Source organism: Sarcophilus harrisii, chromosome 3 (assembly GCF_902635505.1).
Source record: "Sarcophilus harrisii chromosome 3, mSarHar1.11, whole genome shotgun sequence".
NCBI classification, from domain to species: Eukaryota; Metazoa; Chordata; class Mammalia; order Dasyuromorphia; family Dasyuridae; genus Sarcophilus; species Sarcophilus harrisii.
Genome location: NC_045428.1, coordinates 86798674 through 86819444, shown reverse-complemented (window position 1 = coordinate 86819444; position 20771 = coordinate 86798674). Strand labels below are relative to the sequence as shown.

Genomic DNA, 20771 nt, shown 5'->3' with positions numbered 1-20771 from the left:
AATCTACTAAATCTAGAACCCAATTTCTTTCTTTTTTTAAAAAAATTTAATAGCCTTTTATTTACAGGTTATATGCATGGGTAACTTTACAGCATTAACAATTGCCAAACCTCTTGTTCCAATTTTTCATCTCTTACCCCCCCCACCCCCTCCCCCAGATGGCAGGATGACCAGTAGATGTTAAATACATTAAAATATAAATTAGATACACAATAAGTATACATGACCAAAACGTTATTTTGCTGTACAAAAAGAATCAGACTTTGAAATATTGTACATTTAGCTTGTGAAGGAAATCAAAAATGCAGGTGGGCATAAATATAGGGATTGGGAGTTCAATGTAATGGTTTTTAGTCATCTCCCAGAGTTCTTTCTCTGGGCGTAGCTGGTTCAGTTCATTACTACTCCATTAGAAATGATTTGGTTGATCTCGTTGCTGAGGATGGCCAGGTCCATCAGAACTGGTCATCATATAATATTGTTGTTGAAGTATATAATGATCTCCTGGTAGAACCCAATTTCTTAAACTGTGTTTTGTAACCCTACATAAGGTCTTGTCACTGAATGTGGGGATTGCAAAATTATGATTTATTATCAGAAAATGCTTGATTTGTATATTTATTTCATATACCTATTTACCACATAACAATTTCTCAAGTGAAAAGAGGTTACAAGTGGGAAAAGTTTAAGAAGCCCTGATCTAGGCTATGTCTCTCCACTTGAGTCTTTTTGTCAAATGCCTTCTGCTGTCCAGACATACTCTGACTAGAGCATTCCACTGAATTACCAATCCATTAACCTTGACAAGAGAGGAAATAGAGGTCTTCTCACTTGAAATTCTTGAAACATGTCAGCTCTTAGTCTAGTAAGATAGTGTTGTATAGCAAAAACCTTTCTGACTTAGAAGTTCAGTGACCCATAGTTATATACTTAGCACTTGCAAAGGCAAGATTTTTCCACTTGAATTTCTCATGAATGAGCCTCAAGTTCAGTTTATAGTTTTCTGTGGAATGGAGGACATAAATGTACTCCATACTGTCAATGGAGGATAGTAAGTAAAGTGCTTCACAAATCCAAAAGCATACATAAAAGGTGAATTATCAGTATTGACAAATCATCATTTAATAGTATGTTCTAATATTTTCTTAGGGTCAAGATTAGGCCCACAAATCTATGTTTTATAGAATCTGCCTCTTATTTAAAAATCAGTATATTTGCTTGTCTTCAGTTCTATAGAGTTTCTCCTATTCTCTACAATTTATCAAAATCATTGATCACATAGCAAACTTCCACTACTCTAGGATAGCATGTGACTGAGCTTATCAAGGTTTGTGCTCTCTTGTAACAAATCCTGACACCAATAACCATCTTTGACCTTTTCTTCCCAGTCTGAAGATCTTTGTCCAGAAATAAAACAAGATGTAAGTAGCTCTGCCTTATCTCTACTGATTTCTTTTCTTTATGATCTCTGATCATTTATCTGCCCCAAGAGTAAAGTCTAAAATGTTATGTACATATTTGACATATATTGGACTGCCTGCCGTCTAGGGGGTGGAATAAAGGGGAAGGAAGGGAAAATTTGAAAGGGTCAGTATTGAAAAATTACCCATGTATAGGTTTTGTAAATAAAAAGCTTTAATAAAAAATAAAATAAAATGTTACGTACACAGCAACAAAAAGATTATGTGACTAACTGTGAGGGACACTTTCCATCAATCTCCCTTTTTCCAACAATGAGGCTAATCAAGTCAATTCCAATAGACTTCTGTTGGAAAATGCCATCCACATCCAGAGAGAAATCTATGGAGACCTAATGTGGATCAAAGCATTGTCATCATTTTGTTGTTCTCATTTGTTTGCTTGTTTTTTCTTCTCTCATTTCTCCTCTTTTGATCTGATTTTTCTTGCACAGTAAGATAAATTAGAAATATGTTTAGAAGAACTGCACATATTTAATCTTATATTGGATTACTTGCTGTCTGGGGAGGGGGAGAGGAGGAGGATGGGAGAAAAAATGGAACACAAAGTTTTTCAAGGGTGAATGTTGAAAATAATTTTTGTATGTATTTTGAAAATAAAAAGGTATTTTAAATGCTATGTTCACTGTCTCCCAAGTTTTAATCATTTCTACTTTAACAACTAGTTCTCTTTACTGATCTCAATCACATCTAAGATACTGGCTTTCCTCTTCTCTACCCACTAAAGAATTAAATGATTATTTAGGGAGACCAGGAGTACAATTTTTTTCTTTTTCCCCAAAGAAAGTATTCTAACAGGTAATGAATTCTCACAGATGTGTAGATCTTTGAAATGCCCCATAATGTATTATTTGATCATACCTCATTCCAGGTTGATTTTCAGTCTCTACCAAGTCATTGTCCAATTTAAATTATCCTTTTCTAAAGTGATTTTCCAGATACATCCCATGATCTTCTTTGAATCCCCAATTAGCACAGTACCTGGCACAAAGTAGATGCTCAATAAATGCTTATTGGCTTTACAGCAAAACCCTCTTCTGAATTTCTTTAGTTTTGTCATTCCAATATTCAGATTAATATTCTGCATCTTCAGCATCATTCTCCAGTCCTTAATCTCACCCCACATAATCATTCAACTGCCATAACATTCTCACATGTCCTCCCCCCCTCCAAGTACATAACCATCACCTCAGTTCAGGCCTTCATCTCCTCTCCCTTTAACTTCAATTAGCCCCCCCCAAAAATGATCTCCCTACCTCAAGTTTCTCTATTTTCCAATCCTTATTCCATACAACTGTCAGATTGTTGTTCCTAAAGTACAAATCTAACTAGGTCATTTTGCTACAAAACAAAACTCCAGTAACTCCCTACTGTGCCTGTAGGATAAAAAATAAAATCCTCTATTTGGCATTTAAAACCCTAAACAATCTGACTCCAAACTAGTTTTCAGTCTGCTGTTTGTGTGTGTATATATATATATAAATAAAATATGTGTGTATGTATATAATACATATATATATATAATACATATATATATATACATATATATATATATATATATATATATATATATATATATATATAAAATACAGTATATAATATAGTACAGAATTCCCTCTCCCACTTCTGATTCTCCATACCAGTTCTTCCCCATGCTTGGTACATAGCCCCTCCTCATCTTAAAATACTTGGTTTTCTTAAAGGCTCAACTTATGTCTCTTGGTACATGAAGACTTTCTTGATCCCTCCCCCCCAAAATCATTTTGTATGTACCTCTAAATGTACATGTACATATAAGTAAACTATAAGTGCCCCAAGAATAAGAACTCATTTCATCTTATCTTCATATACTGGCCCATAAAAATACTCACTGGCCGAAGGGGAAAAAAAAAAGAATAATTATCCTATTACAGTACACATTCATGTTAAGTAAAATTTATAGCAGTTTTCAGAGACAGACAATGAAGGCAGATCACAAGTGGGCTTAAGTTACAAGGAATTAGGATGGGTGAAGGAACACAGTGGACAGAGTATAAAATTTCTAGTGAGAAGGACTCATGTCCCTGAACTCAAATCCAGCCTCAGACACTAGTTGTGTTACTCTAAATAAGTCATTGCACCCTGTTTGCCTCAGTTTTCTCATCTATAAAATGATCTGGAGAAGAAAATGGCAAACCAGCCTAGTACCTTTGCCAAGAAAACCCAAATGAGGTCATGAAAAGTTGGACATGACTGAAAAATGACTGAACGATAACAAAAGGATGTGTGAAGGCTTGGCAAAAGTTTAAAACTATCAGATTGCTTGCTACTTTAAATCTTTTTTAAAAGTATAAATCTCGAATAAGCAGGTCATTCGACCGCAACAAATCATTTCAAGAAGTTTGTAAACTAATTTTTTAAAAATTTAGAATATGGTCAACATTCGAATTGACACCCTTCTCAAGTTTGGTTTTTAAATTAAAAAGAAACAATATCATTATAATCTTTATTTTTATGGAACCATTTAAAATTCATATACAGTTAACTTGAAGCAACTCTGAAAAAGTATTAATAATCCCATTTTCATAAAAGAAATTCACAGCTGAAACATTTAAGTTCCTTGCTCATTGTCATTCTGCCTCTCAGTAAATATAATACATATGAAACTAAAAAATGAGTTTTTAGCTGAACATTTTAATGACCTCAAGTAGATCCATATCATATCACTCCTTAATTTCTACCTTTAAGAACATACAAACTGAGACACAAATACTCCTAAATGCCCTCCACTGTGTCATTTACAAAATGGTGTAATGTAAACAGGACTAGATTTGGTGTCCAGAGACAATGGGTTTATTCCCTGACTCTTTTCCTTATTGTATGACCTTGGGCCACTTTTAGCCACCCTGAACTTTCAGTTTCTTCATTGGTACGGGTAATGAACGGACTAGAAGACCCCAGGTCTTACTTGAATGCTGTGATAAAAGCAGCCTTTCTAGCATTCAACCAACTTCTTGGGGAAGGATTTGGTGGCAGGGAGGGGGAAAGCAACTGACATTTAATATACTTCCTACTGCAAAATTGATGATGGAATATAAATCCAGAATTGTACCTCCAAGTCCAACACTCATTTATAGAGAGGAAAAAGAAGGCATTTATTTACCCAAGGTCACACAGATGGTAAGCCTCAATCATAGCTGGGATTTTAACCTAAGTCCTCTAGTTCTAAACCCACATATTCTAACATAACTAGATAACCCTCAACATGACTCCCCCCACCTTGAATTTTTTGATGAGAGAATTTTTGAACAGATTTCGACTTCATTAAGCAACATTTTTATTCTGTGTGTCTTTTTTTCCCCTACTCATTCTCAAAATACATCTTTGTTTTGATGATGTGACCAACTGTATCCCATTTTTTAAAAATCTCACCTCTAAATATAACTGAATTCCTGTCCCCTTCATTTATTTTCTCCAAGTTCTACTTCTCTCTGCTACAATAATATGCCCTCTAATTCCAGATTCTGTCTCTTAATGTATATGTGATAAGACCCCTTATGGGGTTTTGCTAATAAAAACCAAGCCAACATTTTCTTCCCTAGAGACAATAATGCTTTTTTGAGTGTATTCTTCTTAGAGGCAATTAACTAGAAAAGTGACTACATAAAAGAGTACATTTTCAGTCAAAAAGACAGAGTTCAAACCAGTTACATACACACTTACAAACTATGTAATCTTGGTTAACTCACAACCTCTCAACTTCAGTTTCCTGTATCTGTCAAATGAGGACAAAAATAAATTACAGGGTCATTGTGAAAATGAAATGATGTAACATATGTAAAAATACTTTGCAAACTTTAAAGCAACATAAAGACAACATACATTGTCCTCCAATTCTTCCTTCCCTCTCCCCTTTTCCACCAACCTCCCACCCCCCCCCTCAAAAAAAACCCTCAACTTTCTAAGGAACAATGATCACCTCTCTCAATATATTTATTATTTTTTGAAAATCAAATTTGGTTACACAGGAATCAACTAAGGTTTCTTTATTTAATCCTTTCTTTTTCCTTTAAAAATCAAAGATTAGAAGTAGAATGTGACTCATTTCTGCAACTAACATTTTATAGACAGACTGAAGATTATTATGGTTCTAAAGCTTTCTTATTTTTTCTGAAGAGACAGAGTAAGATGTACAAACAAATAAACCTAAAATAATAATAATAATAAGACTTCTGAATGCAGCCTACTGAGACATTGTCCTTCTAAATTAAGTAGCCTGGGACTTAAGTTCATCTGTAATATGGTATAAAGTAAGTTTGCCCTTGAATTTTTATGATTATAAGTTTCTACAGTCATATCACAGGACTTTCTATTAAAAAGTCTTTTAATCCATCTCGAATTAAAATAGCCCCAGCCTGAACAAAGCATCCATCAGCCTGATTCCCAGATCATTTGTGTCTTCACTCTCAGCCTGCTCTCTTTGATTTTTTTTCCTACTTTAAGCTAGTTTCAGATTCAAATACATTCTGAATAGATGTAATTAACCTTAACAATGCATATAACCTTACAGCACTCTACAGACTTTGCTGTAAGTAACCTCACTGTGTAATTGAACTAAGTTTCTTCCCCCTCTCAGTTCCGGTAGGTCTCAAATGATTATTATAGGTATTAAGTGTTTTTCAAGCTTTCATCATCCCGTTGATTTATTGTTTTACTGTTTCAGCTGTCACTGACTTCTCAAAAATAAAATGCCCACTCATTTTCTTTAATATTGTATTTGAATTGAAATGATTGCTCCTGGAGTCTTGGCAGAGTACAATTGTAAGCCCCACTAAAATATCAGGAAATGTTGAAACTTTAGTGCAAATAGGAATGAAATCTGACCCTTACCCAATTTAGAGCTTATTGATTTAAGAAAATATAACATAATTCTGTCCATTAACCCCTTTGGCTATTAAAGCTATTCAAAGCTAATGACAATAAGAATGTATACCATATTCATAAATGGATTTTCAACAATAGAACTTAGCCATATTGTTATAGAAAAATAATGTGGGTAATAATTCCCCAGGTGTTTTTTTCCTAAATTAAGTCACATAAATACTTATCACATACAATGTGAATAGGTGTTTTTATATGCATCAATACCAGTAATATTTTCTCTTTTCAGGATCACATTTCATTAAACTGTAGGTATTTCTACTTTCTCAAGTGATACAAAAATCACCAACCCACTAGTTTTAGTCTCTAAGGGATAATATGGCTTAGGATCACAGATGTAAGCTGGAAAGAAACTTGAAGGTCACTTAGTCCAGTCCCATCTCTTTCAGATAAAGTTAAGTGACTTGTACAAGGTAAACCTAAGATTTGGTAGTGGTATCCTCTGACTCCAAATCCAGCCCTCATTCCAAGTTACTTGCTGCCCCCTAAGAACCACCATATTAAGTAATTTATTTAACCAAATATAGTCCCACTCATTTGCCTTTATCTCATTAGTTCATTTCATCAATGTTCCCATGTAGAGTATAAAAAGTTAAAGAGCCTTCATTCATATAACAAAAAATATAATAACAATAATAATAGCAGCTAGCATTTATATGGCATTTAAACGTTTGCAAAATGTTTCCTATGTTATTTCCTTTGATCCTCATCCTAATTCTAGGAGGTAGATGCTATTATAATCCCCATTTTACAGATTAAAAAAAACTTGAGCATAAAAAGTGGGGGAGTGTTAAGTGACTTCTTCAGCATTCATGTAGCTAATAAATGTCAAAGGCAATATTCAGGACTTTCTGATTCCAATCCCAGAACTCTATGAACTCTGCCACCTAGCCAATACTCTGAGTCCTTTTAATTCACTGAATCACACAATTTAGTTGTTAAATGTAAAGTACCTTTTTACCTATCCTTTAGAAAGGAAGTCTAAGGTATTTTTCCCCTATGAGATGGAATAAGAGTCAGCAAAAGGATTAGGGTTTCCACAATATAAATCATGTACTCTAGAAACACCTCCTCCCACACACAAAAAGAAAAAAAAAAAAACCAATCTTGATTGTTTCAGGCCATTGAGATACTATTTCACATAATTGACAAGGGCTTCAGAATAGCCCAATTCCCTGCATCCACCAGCAGACACATAACTAGTGCACTCACACCATTCAGTACCTGTAGGATAAGTTAGGAATTTTTTTTTTTAATTTCCTACTTTAACTTCAGTCTATTAGAAGATACTTCACTACTCCTCAATTGCATTTAAGAAGTTCTAAGATTTAAACCAGAAATCAGTTATAAAACTTAATAACCAGTCTATCATTTGGGGTACTAAATTCTACCCCCAGAGCACAGTGTTTTCCCAGAATTAATTTTTCCTGAAGTACCTTTGTCACATATTAAGGACTGGTAATCTTTCGTAAATGTTGAACCACGTCTTCATTTATTCACTTCTGTGAGGACACAGGAGAAGGGGTGGGGCAGTACAGAAGTTGTCATAGTCACCTTCCCCCCCTACCCAATAGACGTTGCCATGGAATGCTAGGATCTTTTAAGCCAAGAGGCAAAATCTTCTATATTATGATTGGGAATACCTAAAATAATCTCTCTCTAAAAATTTAGTACACTAATTGGATTTGAACAGAAGTTTGGTGAGAAAATGTTAATGCTTTTATTTTCTCCTCTGGATGTGTAATGCAAAATTATTGGTACAAAATTTATAAATATGTGTATATAAAATGATAGTGAATTTTCAGTTTTAAAAATAGACTTAATTTCTCAGATGTTGCCACACAATTTCCCATATTCAGTAATGTCTCTCCCAAAACTAGTGTTTATGGGTTCTACAAATATATTTCAAGGCTAAAATTCATAAATTAGATTGTGGTTAAATTATACTGAGCAATTTTTGCCTATGTGTAGAAATCCTCCTCAGATTTAAGGTCTTTAGGTACTCCTAGGTTGGAAATAAATTGAAAGGGAAAGAAGGATAAGATGGATTTTGTCCTTCAGTTTATAGGCACAGATACTTTGCTGAAAACTCTGGCTGACTCCAAATCATATTAACTTATCTTTCAGTACTTTTAACCCTGATCATGCACAAAGAATACATTCCTAAAAGTCAGGAAGATTCATCTTCCTAAGTTTAAATCCAGGTTCAGATATTTACTAGCTGTGTGACCCTGGACAAGTCATTTAACCCAATTTGCCTCAGTTTTCTCATCTGTAAAATGAGCTAGAGAAGGAAATAGAAAATACTCCAGTATCTTTGCCAAGAAAAATCCCAAATAGAGTCACAGAACAGCTAAAATGACTCAACCCAAAGTACAGGTAGCAGGATATAAAAATATATAAACCATCAGCATTTCTAGATAACAGCATCAAAAATCAGAAAGAAATTATCCAAAAAGATATCACATTCAATATTATTACAAAATTCATAAATTATTTTGAAACCATCCCACTAAGACAAGCTTATAATTTAGAGGAATACAATTACAAAACAATCTTTAAGAAGGAAAAGAACCCACATGTGCAAAAATGTTTGTGGCAGCCCTTTTTGTAGTAACAAGGAACTGAAAACTGAGTGGAGGTCCATCAGTTGGAGAATGGATGAATAAATCATGATATAAGAATATAACGGAATATTATTGTTCTATAAGTAATGATGGGCAGGCTGATTTCAGAAAAGCCTGGAAAGACTTATATGAACTGATAGAAAGTAAGAAGAACCAAGAAAATTGTACATATTAGCAACAAGTTTATGTGATGATCAACTATGATGGACCTGGTTCTTTATATATATATATATATATATATATATATATATATATATATAAATATATATATATATATTTTTATTGACAGAACATATGCATGGGTAATTTTTCAACATTGTCTCTTGCAATCACTTCTGTTCCAACTTTTTCCTTCCTTCCATCCACTCCCTCCCCTAGATGGCAGGCAGTCCCATACATGTTAAACATGTTAAAGTATATCTTAGATACAATATATGTGTACAGATCTGTACAGTTCTCTTATTGCACAAGAAAAATCGGATTTAGAAAGGTAAAAATAAATTGGGAAGAAAAACAAAAATGCAAGCAGTCCACATTCATTTCCCAGTGTTCTTTCTCTGGGTGTAGCTGGTTCTGTCCATCATTGATAATTAGAACTGAATTGGATCTTCTCATTGCCGAAGATATCCACTTCCATCAGAATTGAGCCTCATAGTATTGTTGTTGAAGTGTATAATGATCTCTTGGTTCTGCTCATTTCACTTAGTATCAGTTCATATAAGTCTCTCCAAGCCTCTCTGTATTCATTCTGCTGGATATGGTTCTTTTCAACAAAGAGGAGATTCAAGGAAATTCCAATAGACTTGAAAGTGCCATCCAAAAATCAGAGACAGAACTATGGAGACTGAATGTGGATCAAAGCCTAATTTTTCACCTTTGTTATTCATTTCCTTGTTTCCCCCCCCCCTCATGTTTTTTCTCCCTTTTGATCTGATTTTTCTTGTGCAGCATGACAAACATGGAAATATGTTTAGAAGAATTGTACATGTTTAAACTATATTGGATTGCTTGTGTTCCAGGGGAGATAGGTGAGGAGAGAGAGAAAAAAATATCTAAAACACAAGGTTTTGAAAAGTTGAATGTTGAAAACAATCTTTGTATGTATTTAGAAAAATAAAATCCTATTAAAAAAACAATCTTTAATTAACTAAAGCAAGACAAATAGAGAATTATTATTGTTCATGATGTTTCTAGCTGAATCCCAAAAATAAATTAGTTACCCAATTTATTTTGTGGATTTAATGCCAACCAAAGTTATCAAAGGGGGAATTTATTTGTCAGGATGATGGCTGATTTTGTGACTTCATTAATATTGGGAACTCCCAGATAAGAAAACTCTCCAATGCAGGTCACCTTCTCTGCTACTTAGAGTCTTAGAAAAATGTCTGATGCACTCAAAGATTATGTGATTTGCTAAGAGTCATATGACCAATTTATGTCACAGGTAAACTTTGAACCCAAACCATCCCAACTCTGAGGTCAGCTTTATTTCTGCTTTATAGAGCTAGCCAAAATAATAACTAATTTGTTTGGGAGAGTTAACGGCCTAGAATTTTGAAGAAAATTATGGGAAAGGTAGAAACAAAAATAAAATAAAATTTTTAGATCTCAAATTATGAATCAGTAATTGTGAAAAAATTTCAGTACTTGTTAAAAACAAAAATGACAGTGGAACCAACTAGATAAGCTAAAATCAGAAACAAACTCAGTAGCTTTAGTGTTCAATACACCCAAGAACTAACTATTTGGAGAAGAACTATTTGACAAAGACAATAAGGAAACCTGGAAAGTAGCAAATAGCTTTAGACCCATTGCTTACACTTATTAAAATGAGTTCCAAATGGACATCTTTATTTAAATATAGAAATCATGTCATGTTTTTAAAAAATGGGGGATGTTTAAAAAACAAAAATTAAAATTAAAAAATGGATGAAGATGTATTTTACCAATTACTAGTTTAAAAAAAAAAGAATTGAGAACACATACAAAACACACACACACACACACACACACACACACACACACACACACAAATATAAGCCTGGCTGGAGAAAAGAGGACTAAGTGGGACCTTTCTAGAAGATGGTAGAATGGAAATGAATGACCCAAGCTCTACTATATTCCTTCAAAAACTGCAGCAAATGTGTTAAAAATTAAAGAATCAAGAACAAAAACATTCACAAGAAAAATAAACATGCAGAAAAAGGAATTAAAAAGTAATTAACAAAAAAACCTAAAATATAAACAATAAGTATATATGGTAATAAATTTATATTACAGATATAAAAGATGGGAAGGGAAGTTTCAGTAGCAAAACTGGATCAAAAGTATTCTACATTAGTAGAAAAATGAAATTCATACAAAACAACAAAAGGACAAGAATATCAAAGGAAATTAAGAAAAAGGTGGAAAGGGAAACACTGCATAGTAATATGGTGTTTGCATCCAATAAGATCAACAAAAGAAATTAAAAACTAGCAACTTTGAATATTAATGGTTGTTTACCCTCAAATATAAAGGTTACAAAATGTATAGTGATTAGGCCAAGTAATATTTTGCTTAAAGGAAATAAGAATAAGAAAGCTTTATAGGGCTGAAATCAGAAATTAAGAGAAGAAAATTATGCTTTGCTTGACTCCAGAAAAATAGGAGGTAGAATCATGATACTAGATAAGATTAATGTCAAAGTAAACTTTGACTAAACTATTAAGAGAGATAATTCAATTCAAAAATAAGCATTTATTAAGTACCTACCATATGCCAGACCTTGTTTTAGGCTGCTGGAAACAGAAATACAAAAACAAAAGTTGCTACCCCAATATTCTAATAGAAAAAGAAAACCTAGAAAATTAAATACAAAATCTAAACAATGTATTTTTGAGGAGAGGACAGTAAATCAAGATAGGCTTTCTATAGGAGGGGGAACAAAATTTGAATTTAAGAAAGTTAGGGAAGAGCTAATTAATAAAGTGAATAGAATACTGAGTCAGGAGGATCAGAGTACAAACCTGACCTCAAACACTTACTAGCTATGTGATGCTGGGCAAGTCACTTACCTTGCATAAAAGATGCCAAAAAAGGATGATTTAAAATAGTAAAAATACATTTTTTAAAATGTGTTATTAAAAAACAAAGAACGGAAAAGAATTTTCTTCAACATGATATAAAGTAATTTACTTAAATGGAAGAGCCAACACTATGAACGATGGAAGCACTGAGATCCTTCCCACTTGAACAGTTTTTAAGCATGGATAAAAGTAGATTTCTAGAATATAAAAGGAACTGATATGAATTCATCAGTCATTCTCCAACTGATAAGTTACCAAAAGTGCAAGATTAAAATTTCAGCTTTGTCCTGACCATATTTCCTTCTACATTTGTATCCTTTCTACATGGGTGATGTAAATCTTTTCATATAGGTAACCAAGTAGCACAGGGTAAGAAGTGCTAGATAGAGTCAGATAAATCCAAATTTGAATCCAATATCAGATACTTGCTGTATAACCCTGGGCAAAATATAACCTCTATCCGCCTCAGTTTCATCTCCCAAGGTTGCAATGAGAACTTAGTGAGATATGTCAAGGATTGTGTAAATCTTAAAGGACACTCTAAATGCTAGCTATCATTATTATTATTATTCATTTACACAAGCCCATTCTTCCTATAATGTCTCCTGTTTACATGTGCTCTGTGCAAGGGTGCACTTTTCTCAATAGTGCTAGGGTAACCTGTGAGTAATCCATATATGTGTTAAATCTTTTGTCATTTTATTTTCTATTCTGTCTAGTGTATAAATTAAGTGCTCTTCTGACTGACAAGTAAAAGTAAAGATCGGGGGAGGAATGGATGCTAACTCAGTAAGATATCTGTTATAGAGGCCCACCAGCTGCAGCAAGTGAAGATAATAATACTTTCCAAATAATTCTGGGTTTGTTTACACAGATCATAAGTCAATGATTTATTCTACAGAAGTAGAAAAATAAAATTCATACAAAACAACAAAAGGTCAAGAATATCAAAGGAAATTAAGAAAAAGGTGGAAAGGGAAACACTGCATAGTAATATGGTGCTTGCTAAATCTAAAATTATAAAACACTCATTATTCCAAAATTATTGTTTACAGGCTACATAACACCTTGGCAAAATAATGGAAACCAATCAAAATAAGTTCCAATGGATAAACAATTTAGATTACTAACATGCATATATGACAAAGTGAATAATTATCTCATACAACAGTGAAGAAGGGACAAATTTCCTCCAAATCGTAGTTTTAAGAATTAATCTTTTGACCAGAAGAAATTGTAGGAAATAAAAATAGTACACAAAAAATGCATCCAGAATCAGAAAAAAATTTGAAGTGGATTCTATTTGTCAAATAAAAGTTTGATATCTAAAGAATATAAGGAACTGACACAATTTTCAGAATAAGAACAATTACTCAATGAATCATTGGTTAAAGGGTAGTTAATTTTAAAGAACTGTTTTCTTGGGTCAGTTTTTGTCCTTCCTTTTCCAAGCTGTTGATTGTCTCTTCTATACCTCTTATTTCTTTTCTCAATTTTTCTTCTGCATCTTATTTAACTTTAAAAATTCTTTTTGAACTCTTCCAAGAAGGCTCTTTGGGCTTGAGACCAATTTATATCTCTTTGAGGTTTCAAATGTGGGCATTTTGTCCACTTCGGAGTTTGGTGTTTTTAGCTTCCCTATCACCATAGTAATTTTCTGTAGTCAAGGTTTTTTTTTATTTTTCTTGCTCATTTTACTTTTTTTTTCCCCCCTTCTTCCCCTCCCCCAAATTTTATGGCTTTTAAAGTTGAGCTCTGCTTCTGGAACACAAGGGTCACTGTTCCAAGGTTCTTGTATGGCTTTTAGCTTTGGCTTTCAGAACTGGAGTCTCTGGTGTTTAGTGACTTGCTCACAGCACTGGAGTTGCCTGACCTAATCTCACCTGTTGTTGCCTAGTTTTTGAGGCTGGCAATTCGCTTTCTGCACTGGGATTGGAAGCTCCACCACTGCTCTGCTATGCTAATTCCTGCCATTCAAAGACAGAGGAGCCTAGATTGTTGATCTGTGCTGTGGCCGAGACCCTCCCAATGGTTTGCCCCCAAACACCTTTTACACTGGATTTCACTCTCCTTTCACTCAAATGAGACTGATCTTTTCTCAAGGTCTTCCAAGCTATCTTGAACTGAAAAATTGTTTCTTTTTTATCTCTTTGTAAGTTGTCACTTCAGAATCAGTTCAGAGGCTTGATTTCAAGTTGTTTCTAAGGGAAATTGGGGAAAACTCAGGTAACTTCTTGGCTTTTCTCTGCCATCTTACCCAGAAGAGGCAATTCTTGATGAAAGAGGCAATTCTTGAAAGGTAAAAAACTAGCATGTAAAAAACAAATAAACAAACAAACTTAATAAGAAAAAGATCTTTAAAAGGGATGGAGATTCCACTTGACCCAAATCCAATTAACTAAGATGATTTTAATAAACAGGCATTTATTAAGCACTATGTGCCAGATGTTAGAATATAGAGAAAAGTGAAAGAAACTTATCTTCCTTCAGGGATGGCATATAGCACACGTTTATTGTTGTCATTAAGTCATTTTTCAGTTATGTCTGAATCTTTGAGACACCATTTGGAGTTTTCTTGGCAAAAATAATGGAGTGGTTTGCCATTTCCTTCTCCAGTTTATTTTACAGATGAGGAAATTGAGGTAAATAGGGTTAAGTGACTTGCACAGGGTCACACAGTTACGTGTTTGAGACCAGATTTGAACTCAGGGAAATGAATCTTCCTGAGTCAGGCACTACATAGTAGCTGAAACATGCATATATTCTATGAAAGAAAAACATCATCCTCTACTTGTTTAGTATGAGCCCATCAGAGACCAGTTTATTAGAATTTTTTAAAAAATGATCCAAACTAGCAGCAAACAGAAATAAAAAATATAATAATTAGAACACAACAGATAATATACAGTCTTCCACAGGGAAGAAAATATCTCAGCTTAGTCAGAAGAATGTAAATTCCCAATCTCACTCAAGGGGAAATTTCCTGAAATCTTATGTGGTAAACTGATAATAAATCTATGAGGAAAATGCTGGTTTCTCTACATGTCAACTTTCTCCTCCAGAAAACCTGGAAATATAGTGTCTTCTCTCTTGAATCTTCAGTTCTGATTAAATTCTATGGATGGGAGTATGAAAAAGGACCAAAGGGCATAGTATCCTCTACTAACCAACAATCTGGCAAAATTTGCATTTTTAGAGCAACCACAAAGAAAAAGGCCAAATTCCACAGTACAAAATACAATTCTAGGGTTTCATTGATAAAGCATGATTGGACCCTTCTCTGCAGGATTTTCAGACGAGTCCTACTTCTTCTCTAGATATCCCAAGTGAACAATGAAGCTAGTGCCACAATACTGTCAGACTTGATCTGATTCATAGAGGCACAGAAGACCAGGCAATAAGGCAAGTGATGACAAAAATCATTGACTCTGGAAGTTCTAATCAACCAACCTTACTCTGTATTCACTAGTGGAAATCGAATGAATGACTTAATGTTGATGTGTCATATACACCTTTTGATACTTGAAGATCAGGACCAGAAAAGGGGAGGAAGCTAAAAGGGTGGAGTGTTCATAAATGTTGGATATATTAGGCATATGTTACACAGTAGTACAGCTTACACCACGGGCTAATGACATTAATCCTTCCCTCCCACCAGTTGGAATGGGTTTTAAATGACAACAGTATGGATGTACTGCTCTCCTTGCTTTTCAAATGGTGGTTGTAATTAAAGATCCTTACAAATAGCATCACTTTCATTTTCCCCTCTCATCAGAAATTTCTAGACAGTTGAAAGCTGGAGACAGGTTGCTAAGAAACACACATTACCTGGTGGCCAGTAAACAGTCCGTTTGATTTCATCCTGTGCTTTTTGAAAGAATTCACGCATACCCGAACTTTGAAAAATATTCATTTTAGGATTCCCTTTGAATAAGAAGGATGATCTGGCTAATTTCAAATAAGGATTGCTACATTTCTCTTGTCCTCAGGATAATAGAAGTCATGCAACAGTAAGACCTCATTAATTTTCAGTAACCCAAAAATCTAGAATCCTAAGCACTTATTCCTAACAAGTCACAGATTCTATGGCTGAATATTCATTATACATACACACATATTACATGTAATTTTTCTTCTAAAAAAAAGCTCACAGCCTTTCATTCAAGAACACCTAATAAGCATTAGCAGTTAACTCTGCTCAGGTTTCTGCTTTTGATTAAATTGCATACCACCTCACTCAAAAGACCTCATTTATCCTCTAAAAGAAATAGGGACAGAATTGTGATTTCAGTGGATAGGAAACTCCCCACTGAAGAAACTCCTGGTACCCATATAGGTAAACACCTTCTTGCACTTTATAATGTAAGAGAATTGCCTATAGCACAAAGAAGTGACTTCTCCAGTATCACATAGCCAATATGTGTTAGGAAGGACTTAAATCCAGGTCTTGCTGCTCCAAGGCTAACTCTCTATCCAACACTTCACACTGCTGCTTCTAAAATAAGGAGGGAGGGGGAGGAGGGAACAAGATTGAGCAAAACAGAATCTGAAATTTTAAAAATAATTTTCCAGTTTTCTCTATCCTGGTTACCACACTTTTATTTCTAAGAAATAAGCTAGTTCTGAAACTCTCATTGAACACCTCTAAGTTCAGAAAACTCATTCTAATTATAGGCAGATCTTTGTATTCTGAAGACTGAATGATTTTTAATAATTTCCAAGGGTTGGTCCTGGTTTTGCCCTCTGGGGCCACCCAAAAGAAGGTAAACTCTTCTACATTGGTCCTTCTAGCCTATTTCTTAGAAGTTTAGCTGGGTGGTAAAAGATTTCTGGAGCAAAGCTTTCAATCCAGTTTTTCAATTCAAGTAGACGCAGGTAAATACTATCTAAAGTCCACTCCTAGAAAGAGGACAGCTGCATAAATATGAAGGAAAGATAAGGGCAGGAGCTTTAAACATTTTTGAGGGAGGAATTACTCTCATCAAACTTTGTAGTCTTGTACCCTCAAATGCTATTTCTTTCTTCTCTCTTTTGCCCCCATCCTTCAATCTGTCTCTGAGAGTCAAACTCAAAGTCCCAACTACAATACTATAAAGTCCCAACTACAATACTATAAAGTCCCAACTACAATATTATAAAAAGTCCCAACTATAATATTATAAAAAGTCCCAACTATAATATTATAAAAAGTCCCAACTATAATATTATAAAAAGTCCCAACTATAATATTATAAAAAGTCCCAACTATAATACTATGAAGTCCCAACTATAATACTATGAAGTCCCAACTATAATACTATGAAGTCCCAACTATAATACTATGAAGTCCCAACTCAAATACTATAAAGTACTTTGAGTTGTTGCTTTAAAAAAGTTTCCCTGTATTTACCCATCAATTTAGGTTTCAACTTTGGCTATGACATATCGCCTCTATATACACATAAAATCTCTTCTAAAGATGCTATGGATTTGCACTCCTCCTTTTTCAGTGGAGACTGACCACCTGAGATCAAATTCAGTGACTTAATAGGGAACAGAGTTAGGGAGAAAAAAAAAAATACTCTCTCAACTGGGAGGGGAAAAAAAGAAAAGATAAAAGATGGAGGGGATGTAAAGGAAGAGGATTCTATGAAGTTTTATGATCCAGAAGCACCCTAAATTAAGAGCTATTTGGGATCACAGAGACCACCCAGTCCAATTCTCTCAATTTACAAAAGAGGAAACTGACCACCAATGAAATGAATTTGTAGCTCATTAGGATTCACGCTGGTGTTTTTAAAAGATTAGACTGCCCAGATGTGGACAACCACCTATGAGAGGAGGTGCCGCCTCCAGCGGATGCAGCTCACTTTAGACTTACGGATTTTGATTCTGGGGTCCAGATCCGGAGCTCTCCAGCAACCGGTCTTCATGGGAAGCGCCAGCACTCATTCTCCGGCCTTGGAGCAAGCCCTGCTCAGGCTGCCTCTTAACCGAGTTCCAAGTAGCAGGAGAAGAGAAAGAAGGCTGCGAGAACGAGACCCTGCTTCGGCTGTCCATGGTCAGTGGGTCTCAGGGAAGCAATGCTCCAGGCTCTGGGAGCAAGCCTCAAAGGCAGCTGGCCGCTGGCTCTCGAGGGACTGTGGGTCTCGAGGGGAAAACGAAAGCGGCCAGGGAAAGCCCGCTCTTAGGTTTCGATTTCTCCACTGTTCTCCCACACCCCAGAAAGGCTTATTCAGCTTTCCTGATCTCCTTTCTCACTCCTTAGCAGAGGCGCTGTCCCCCACCCCCCGACTCTGTACCCTCTCCCGGCAACAGCTTCCTCTGGCCCTGACGTTCCAGGTGCCAACCAACCTACCCGAGCTTCTTTTGAGGGCTGCCTGTGGCAACAACCTAACTAACCTCGGACAAGATCAATTCCACCTGCCTTAAGTGGCTGCGGACTCTTAAGGCCTTCTCTAAAAAGAGCCTTGCTAGAGATCAGTTTCGCAAAGGGTCGTTGTTACTGTCAAAGCCATTCACCTGTAGTAGGTCGGAGTTATAGGATTCACATTGGCTGACAACCTCACCCCGACTTCTTACATCCCCATGTGGGGCACACCATAGTTATGAAGGGTAGGAAGAGGATTAATGGGGAGCTAGAAGGGGAAGAGAGAGAAGGCGGGTGTTAGGTAATTAATTCCACGACTCAACCCTAATTTTAGAAGTCCAGACTATCTAGAAACATACTGAACCATAGGGCACAGAAAAAGATAAACCTTTAAGAGAAAGGATTCTAGACCCGCAATCGCAGTCATTCAAATCCCCCCTTTTTTTTTTTTTTTTTTTTTTTTTTAAGTGTCTGCTTACTTCATAGAGCTCTCTTTTTGGACAAAAACAGAAGGAAATTACATTTTTTTAAAAATCAAGAGGAGACAGAGCAGGCAAAGAAATCCCCTCAATAAGATTAGGAATGAGGGGGTTTCTGTCTTTTTTTTTTTAAGCTTTATTTATTTATTTATTAGGTTTCAACATTTACTTTAGTAAGATTTTGACTTCCATTTTTTCTTCCTCTCTCCTTCCCTTTACCCCTTCCCAAAATGGCGAACTGATATAGGTTATTCATGTTCCATCATATTAAATATATTTTCACCCTAGTCCTATTGTAAAAAAGAATCGGAACAAAGGGGAAAAACCAAGAGAAAAAAAAAAAAAACACTTCATTCTTAAGGATTCACAATCCTTAAAATACTTTGTTTTTGTTTTGTTTTGTTTTTAATTTCATTATGAGAGTTTCAGTCCCTCTAGAGTGCTAGACTTGAAGTCAAGGAAATCAATCTGATTTGTCTCAGAACTAAAATCACAATCTCATCTGAATTTCTCAACTCAAAAATGGAGATAACTATGCCCCTAGTTCCTAGATTATAGCAAGGATAAAGTAAGATAATATGTAAAGTGTTTAGTAGATTTTAAAGAGCTTTGTAAATGTTAGTTTATTATTATCTACTAATAATTCTGTGCTAGTTGCTCTTTTTTGAGGATTTAGACTTTTCTAGAAGGAATCTCTGAGGTCATCTCCTCTAATTCACCCATTTAGAAGATGGAACTGAAGCCCAAACTTGTCCAAGATCACATAGGGAATGACTAACAAAGGAAAGATTCAAACTCAGGTTCTCTGATGCCAGTCTTGGATTTCTAACATTTAATTAAATTTTTTCAATGAATGTGCTTGTACATAATTTTTGTTCTATAAGTGCCTTATCTTCACATACTATAAGTGTTTTGAAGGCAGGAACTGAGTCCCATTTCAGCCAAGTAGGGTTTAATAAGTGTCAATTAAATAATAATACAATTTTAAAACTATGAATTGAAGATTAGGGGGAATGTGTGTGTGTCTGTCTGTCTGTCTGTTAAGTTCAAATCTGTTAAATCTGTAAAACTATATATCCCAAAGAAATACTAAAGAAGGGAAAGGGACCTGTATGTGCCAAAATGTTTGTGGAAGCCCTGTTTGTAGTGGCTAGAAACTGGAAAATGAATGGATGCCCATCAATTGGAGAATGGGTGGGTAAATTGTGGCATATGAATGTTATGGAATATTATTTTTCTGTAAGAAATGACCAGCAGGATTAATACAGAGAAGCTTGGAGAGACATGAACTGATGCTAAGTGAAATGAGCAGAACCAGGAGATTATTATACAACGATACTCTATGAAAATGTAATCTGATGGAAGTGGATTTCTTCGACAAAGAGACTCAGTTGCAACTGATCAATGATGGACAGAAGCAGCTACACCCAGAGAAGGAACATTGGGAAATGAGTGTAAACTGCATTTTTGTTTTTCTTCCCAGGTTATTTTTACCTTCTGATCCAATTCTCCCTGTGTAACAAGAGAACTGTATGGTTCTGCACACATATATTGTATCTAGGATATACTGCGACATATTTAACATGTATAAGACTGCTTGCCATCTAGGGGAGGAGGTGGAAGGAGGAAAGGGAAAAATTGGAACAGAAGTGAGTGCAAGGGATAATGTTGTAAAAAAATTACCCAGGCATATGTACTGTCAATAAAAAATTATTTTTAAAAAAAGTCTGTAAAACTAGAAAAAAAATAAGGAATAAATTAAGAGATAAAGATCTTCATGAGGAATTTGCCACTGTAGATCTTGAGGGATATCATTCTCAAGTTATTACAAAAGCATAGTAGTAATGTAG

The 20771-nt window shown here is 34.9% G+C and overlaps 1 protein-coding gene across 2 annotated transcripts in view; it reads right to left on the bottom strand.

Moving 5' to 3' along the window:
* Positions 1 to 18848, bottom strand: part of EPSTI1 (epithelial stromal interaction 1) — a 105265-nt gene extending 86417 nt beyond the window's left edge. The window contains exon 1 of one of the 2 annotated variants that reach the window (XM_012546306.3): positions 17954 to 18848. In XM_012546306.3, the coding sequence (XP_012401760.2) occupies positions 17954 to 18132 (179 nt within the window). In that variant the 5' untranslated portion in view covers positions 18133 to 18848. Of the gene's footprint in view, positions 1 to 7834; positions 7917 to 17953 lie in introns of those variants that run through there. The other variant, XM_031958423.1, reaches the window with a different exon arrangement.
* Positions 18849 to 20771: the final 1923 nt, after the last annotated feature.